The 6,846-nt window shown below is 41.3% G+C and overlaps 1 protein-coding gene across 1 annotated transcript in view; it reads right to left on the reverse strand.

Annotated features, from left to right (window-relative positions):
- LOC146458394 (uncharacterized) overlaps window positions 1–2,168 on the reverse strand; it is a 125,707-nt gene extending 123,539 nt beyond the window's left edge. The window contains exon 1 of the mRNA XM_085090786.1: window positions 1,208–2,168. Coding sequence (XP_084946912.1) covers window positions 1,208–1,952 — 745 coding nt within the window. The 5' untranslated portion in view covers window positions 1,953–2,168. The remainder of the gene's footprint in view (window positions 1–1,207) is intronic.
- Window positions 2,169–6,846: the final 4,678 nt, after the last annotated feature.

The raw sequence follows: 6,846 nt of genomic DNA on the forward strand, positions 1-6,846 counted from the left end.
ATCAGAAAACCGCAACAATGATTCACATTCAAACATGCATGACAATGCATTCCTTACGGTGACAGGAGTCAAGTGTTAGCTAGGTTTAGCCAAGAGATTAAAAGGGAAGTTAGCGTGTGATTCTAGGAATGTATTAATCATAATAGCCAATTAAGAAATAGCGGAAACTATTGCCTTTTGCGGGTGAGTAATTACATCATTTTAAGAACAACACAATCGAAACTGTATGCTCATAAACGAATTGAAGTTATAAATAACACTGAATCAAAACAAATCTCGTGTTCTTTTGTCCAAGCGTTAAAGGAGTGTTCGTAATAAATTATGCGGTGTGAGAGTGACCCTGCCCACGCCGCCTCAAGCTTTCAAACGATATTGGTGTCTATTGAGAGAAGAGGCCGAAATATTAAATTACGATAAACATGAAGAGTTATAGTACGTCGGCACGTTTTACTACAGAAACTAAATTGGCGATTAATGGCACTCAGCTTGTTTACGACGCGAGAACAAACGTTAAGGTAATCCGATGTGTCAAAAATCATTTCGTAAATTCCTTGATCTAAGCATTATGAATAAGTTGTTTGTTTTTGACAGATTTTGGATTTTGCCCTTTCGCGTCCCATAGTATCAACAAAATTGATACATTTATGAAACTTGGTATGTTTTTCTACTGGATCAGTTCACAACTTAGTTTACACAAAGAGCAGGCAATCGGTCATCCATGAAAAATCGAAATAAACTGTTTCGCATGTCCAAAAGATACTGAGTTATTAATTTAATCGGCTTGAACAAAGACTTTATCAGTGTTAGGTTATAAGTCGAGAAAAATTCAAAACAGAATCAGTTTTCCTTAGAAGACAATATGCTGAATAGTCCAACATTGCACGAGAGTAGTTTTTCATGAAATAATTTGCTAGCTTTAATATACGCTTCACGTCTTGCAGAAAAAGAGTAAACTTTGAAAGTTGACATTTTTGCTTATAGCCTTGAATAGAAAAGTTTATAAGTCACAGATTAGGAATATTAAATGCGGTCTTTTCATTTGTCGTTGTAATTACGTGACGTTAACTCTTCGCAGCCAAATATTTAAACGAAGTTTACCCAGCTCTTTGAGTTTGATAAAGGAAGTCGATCGGACATAACGGAAAAACTGATTTTAAATGCGGAAAAATGAATGCAGTATGAAGAAAGATTTTGCTCTCGAAGTTACCTGGTTTCCCGCCATAGGCTTCCACTTGTCCTCTGAAGGATCCGTGTTGAAATGCCATCGAAATCCTCCCCCCTCCACCACCACCACCCTTTCCACTGCCCATGCCTCCCGAAGCCTGTACTCTACCGCTACCACCGATTTCGAAGCAGTCTATCGATACTCCGCCACCACTTCCCCCTCCGTCATTCGAATTCTGTTGTGCGCGTTGTCCATTTGCCTGCACTGTGCCATCGATTGTGACTTTGCGAGCGTAGATTTTAAGAAATCCGCCCCCCTTTCCGCGCGTACTAGGGCTGCCGCCTCCCGAGCTCCCGGGCTGCGCAACGACGAAGGCGCTACCGTATGCTTCAGCTTGAGATGTCGACAGTGGCGTGCTAGGAGCAGCTCCAGCTCTCCCGCCGTAGCTCCCGCCCGAGCTACCAATGTTTCCACTTACGCCAGCACCTGGATTGTTACTGCTGTCCTTGTTATAATCAAGGATTAAAACTGCGCTGCTTTGAATATTGAACGTCTGAGAGACGTTGAAGAAATGTTGGCTAGAGCTCGATGTCGTCTCTAGGAAGACCTCAGTGTTGATTGTCAAGCTCGTGTACGAATGAATCCCCGATACAAATTTGCACGGTGATGTTATGTCAGCATTTGTACTGCTTGTGCAGAGTGGCAACGCGGCTTGTACGAGGTCAGACACTGCTTGTAGCAAAACAAAAAGTATGATAGAGCGCCGCGGAAGTTGATTCCCGCTCATGGTACAAACCAAATCAATAGTAGCGCCTACAATACTTGCAACGAGTCCATACGATCGCAATCAAGCCATTTGTGTAGAATCCAAACTTTCCTAAGAAATCTAGGCTCGATTTCCGCATCCAATATTCGGTGTAACGTTACTTCTCTGAGATTAATCTTACCAGTTTAAACACAATACATCGAATTCAAAAGTGTTACGTTTGAGCGGGTTAAAGTAACTCAAAAAACACCAAGTCGAGTCTATTAAAATATTCACTCTAGCATATCATTCATTACGCAAGCGTATTGATTGACTATGTTGGAGATTTTGCTCGCAACTTCCGTGACATCTCTATTGTGGGATAAAAACTCGTCACCCGGAACAGTCGACCTGTCCTGATTAGTGGCACGTATTCAACAGATCAGGCTTTTCTGCCTGCATATCACGTCTGTATATTTTTAGTGTTTGTTCAGTGTGATTTCCAAACATACTCCGGTATTCCCACGGTAGTATAAATAGTTGAGGTAAATGCATTTTTTTAAAAGTTGCAACCAAGTGGCTTAGCACACCAAGCCACTTGGCTAAATCGAACTACTGAGTAGGTCTGTGTGAGTACATAGTGCTGACTGTTCCCCTACTGCGAATATGGAATTAAAGTCACGCTAGCAATTTTTGTTATGTTTTAACATAACAAAAATTCCTTTTAAAGTGATAGCGGCACTGCAACAAACGACCAAGTTAATTTAAACGCCTCCTCCAGTTTGTAGGGAAGAAATAGGCTCGTACCATTCAGTATTTATTTAAGAAGATTATAAAGTTTTTGTAGAATCATCCATCGGAGTAGATAACTTTGTGATGAACTTCATCGGTCAACTCTCTCATAGCGACCACTTCCTCGTAAGCGACCACTTCGTAAACAACCGTTTTGTTTCTCAGTTAAATACTGTTTCAAGAGCTCTCTCCTAAGCAACCACCACTCAAATTTCTTAAGGGACCGCGACCACTTTTTTGGCCAGAAATTTGACATATCTTTTTGTTTTCTGTTTCCGGTAAGCGACCACCCAACGTAATCACGTCTGCTCGTAAGTAAACTCATTACTCAGAAGTGACAAAAGTTCAATTTTTTATGACGCTAGGCCGGACTACTGAGTTCAAGTACGCATGACACACATTGACAACTACTCAGTGTACTTTTCCGAAAAGTGTTGCATGTGAAAAAAATCAAATAAATTAGTTTCCATTTGCGTAATTTTAGCTGATAAGGTAATACTTTTATGTAATTAATTAATCAATCCAGTATTGGGCTAATTTTGTTGATCTTTCCCGTAGGCGACCACTTTAATTGTCGTGCCCCACGGGTGGTCGCTTACGAGAGAGTTGACTGTATTAAAATAGGGGGGAGATGTCTATGCGGCTGAACTCGCCAACTCAGTCATCAACTGAAGAAGCAAAGACCTAGAGTACGCCAGAGCCGTCCCTTACTTTTCACAGGGAAAGTAAAGCCAGTCAACCACGCGCGAAAATTGCCTCAGGCAAGGAGACGGGTGGTTTGCTCGCTTTGCTCATCGTAAGCTAAGAAAAGTAAGGGACAGCTCGTAGTCCAGCAAAGCCCAAATATCAAGGGCACCCAACGGATCGTTTCGGTAAATTATCTGTTCGGAAGGCCCTTAATTCCCTACAATTTCAGGGCCGTACCTTGGATTTTTTGTCTGTGGGGGCAAACTCCGCACACCCCTCACAGGGGTCTACCCGGTATGCAGACAGGGTTTCTAGTTGGACATTTATTTTGTTTTCACTCCTACACAGAAAGTTGCCTCTACGACGTTTAGAGAAAAAAAAAAACACACCGATGCTTTTTGTTTTAAATTGTCATGACTTTTTATGGAGTTAACGTCTTGTTTAGCTTGAAGCAAATATTGTCTCTCATTTTAAAACACAGTCGATGCACTGCTGTAAACAAAGGGAGAAAATCACTGAGCTTCCACAATTCAAACGCACTACATCAGTGGAGCGAAGCATTTGGAAAAACACAGTCGTTATTAAAATACAGTTTAAGCCTTTTCAGTGTTACTGTGACACGTTCCATAGCTCTATAACACGCTACAACGATTATATAGAGAACCAAATAGCCGTGCCAAGAAACGCAACTCCTTGAATTGTGACAAACACTAGCCGGGCCCGGCATTGCAACAATTACAGAATGAAGCTCATAATCATTGCATAATACAAGCAATGATTAATTTCTGTCCTAATATTGCCAAATCTCAACAAGAAAGGCAGTTAAAACTATCAAGCACTTAAAAGAGCCAAGCCAAACCCAGCTAAAATGTCCTATGTGGCATAAAAACACAGTCGTTGAACACACGGAATAAGAGGTCATATTCAAAACAAAGAGAATTCAAAAGAGGAAACTCAAAATTCATTAGGCGCAAATGACCTGTCGGATGATGAAGATATGATGGTTAAATCCAAACCCGCTACAAATACTTGCGAGCAGCGCAGGCTTTTAAAACCAGTTGATCTCTTAAAAAAAAAAAACTTGTATAAGCTAGATTTAAAAAGGCTTAAACACGCGCCAGAAAGTGGCGTAGGTTTGTCAGTCTTTATTTACACACCAAATTCTAAACCATAGGCAGCCCAAACTGTAGACTTGCTTACAAGTCGAGCTTAGAGAGCGCGAAGCGCGATCGTCAGAGCTCGAGCGAGCGAGCGACTTTGAGAAAGTCTACCCAAACTGACAAAATCATTATTTTCATAAGAAAACCGGTACTGGCTTTTGCCTCAAAAGATTTTCCAAAATAATTATTTGGAATTCACATTGAAGGAATATTTTTTCAGTCAATTAGTCGATTTTCTTGTGATCAGTGTGATGTTGGAAACAAATTGAGTTTTCCTGGCGGGGGCAGCTGCCCCCTCTGCCCCCGCTGCCCCCGCGCTATGTACGGCCCTGAATTTTCTAAAGGGAAATTTGTCTTCGAACTTTCCTGGTATGGAAAACTTAAAGCCTAGTGTTTTCGGACTGGTAAAAATGTCGTTTCGAGTACCGAAAAAAGTTCAGCTAAGATTTTCGGAAAGGAAATAAGACCTAAGATTTTCGGGAAATGGACAAAGATGCCCTAGTAATATCGAAAAGACTTAAGTTGCCCTAGAATGACCGAACGGATAAAAATATTGTAGCGTGAACCTACAGAGCTTTAAAGGCACTCCAGATAGCCTAAAATAGCGTTTCAAGGGACCTGAGAGAAAACTGTCGTTGGGTGCCCCTGAAATATAATGTCTTTTCTGGATTGACCAATCGGCAGAAGAGTGAAGCGCCGAGAGAGGTTTCAGATATGCAATTTTTGTTGCTCAATGAAAGTGGAAACATGAATTTATGATGTGACCTCAATAATCAGGCCCCTTTGTAATTTGTGTCCTCAATTGTTGTTGTTGTTGTTGTTGTTGTACTTTGCAGCAGAGATCAAGGGAGCATGCTTCAGTAGTCAGTTTAACAGGTCACGCCAATCCTCGTTCCCAGATCTTCAGTACTGAGAGTATCTCCCTCGTGTTACAGTCGTACTTACCAGGCACCGTCATGTAAGCATACATCAAACAACACTGCTACGACCGGAAGGTTCCTTTTACAGGTCACAGGTCACAACTTCAGGTCAGTCTGATAATTGTATATAAACAATATAAGCTAACCAGGGTCTCCTAGCCCTAACCCCACACTAAAAAAATCTAATTCAGGCTTAGGGTACTTACTTGTGACATGTGGAATGTGATGATCAACACAAGCTAAAAAACATGTCAGTCTGGGGCTGCCGAAGTTTGCTTTCCAAATCTGTGAAATTACAAAGAAAAGTAAGGCTTGACACCAAGCCATACACTCTTTGTAAAATCTTATCACCTTTAACGTTCGTTTTTCAAAAGCTACTTAATATGCCTTGCTCAAATTTTCAGAAAATACGTAGCTTCGCAAGGTGTTTTAATTTATGGAGATCATTTGTTTGTAAGCGGTTTGTCGTTTACCCCAATGTTGTTTACAATCCATTTGCACTGTTGATTCGTCTCATTTATAAGAGCCCCCAATTATCACTGCCATACTTAACGCATTGACTCTGGGCCTAGTAAAACGGACAGCATTTTCTTCCAACTTATCGCGAAATGGTTTGCGTTCGGCAAATCCCACTTGACTTCTGGCTGTTGCACAGAGTTGTGCTCTCGTTCGCTCAGAAGCCATTCAGAGAATCACGCTGACCACATGTTGGCATTCTGGGGGTGATCACAGCCAGTTTGTTTAAAGGGGAAGTATCATGGGGTTTTGACCTCTTTTGTTAAAAATGGTGAAATAAGACCTTCACATAGCTACAATAAAATTCCAGAACAACGAGAGGAGAGAAATGAACTCAATTCTTGAAGGGAACAACTCGTACTCTGCTTTAGCGCATTTTGGAAACAAAAATACGAAAACTTGAAAAACATTAGCCTAATATTTTTCAAGTTTTAATCCATTCCGACCTACTCTGTCTCTGGCCAGAGGCACTAATCGACAGTTTTATTGCACTGGGGTGATAATTTATAAAAAAAACTAGACAATCATTTTTTCTTTCTGTTGTCAGACAAACATTTTTGGGTTTTGAAATGACATCATATTTTCGTGATACTTCCCCTTTAAGTCCCCAAACTGGCGACGCGACCACCATTTCTACATGGTCAGCCGAGCAATATGAAGGTCTTAATATTTGTGACTGTCAGCGCAAAGGCAGCACTTTCTCCTTAGTTATTTTAAGACCCTGAGTGTTGGTCTGGCCAGGGTTCGAACCCGTGATCTCCTGCAACAGTCCCGTGCTGCTCCCTCTGGCAAAGACCAGGTGACGCCCCGGCTGTGTGAAGTGCCTGTGGGTTGTGAGAGACAGCTCTAGCACAAGTCAGA

Source organism: Pavona decussata, unplaced genomic scaffold (genome assembly GCF_977016875.1).
Source record: "Pavona decussata unplaced genomic scaffold, jaPavDecu1.1 SCAFFOLD_233, whole genome shotgun sequence".
NCBI lineage: Eukaryota > Metazoa > Cnidaria > Anthozoa > Scleractinia > Agariciidae > Pavona > Pavona decussata.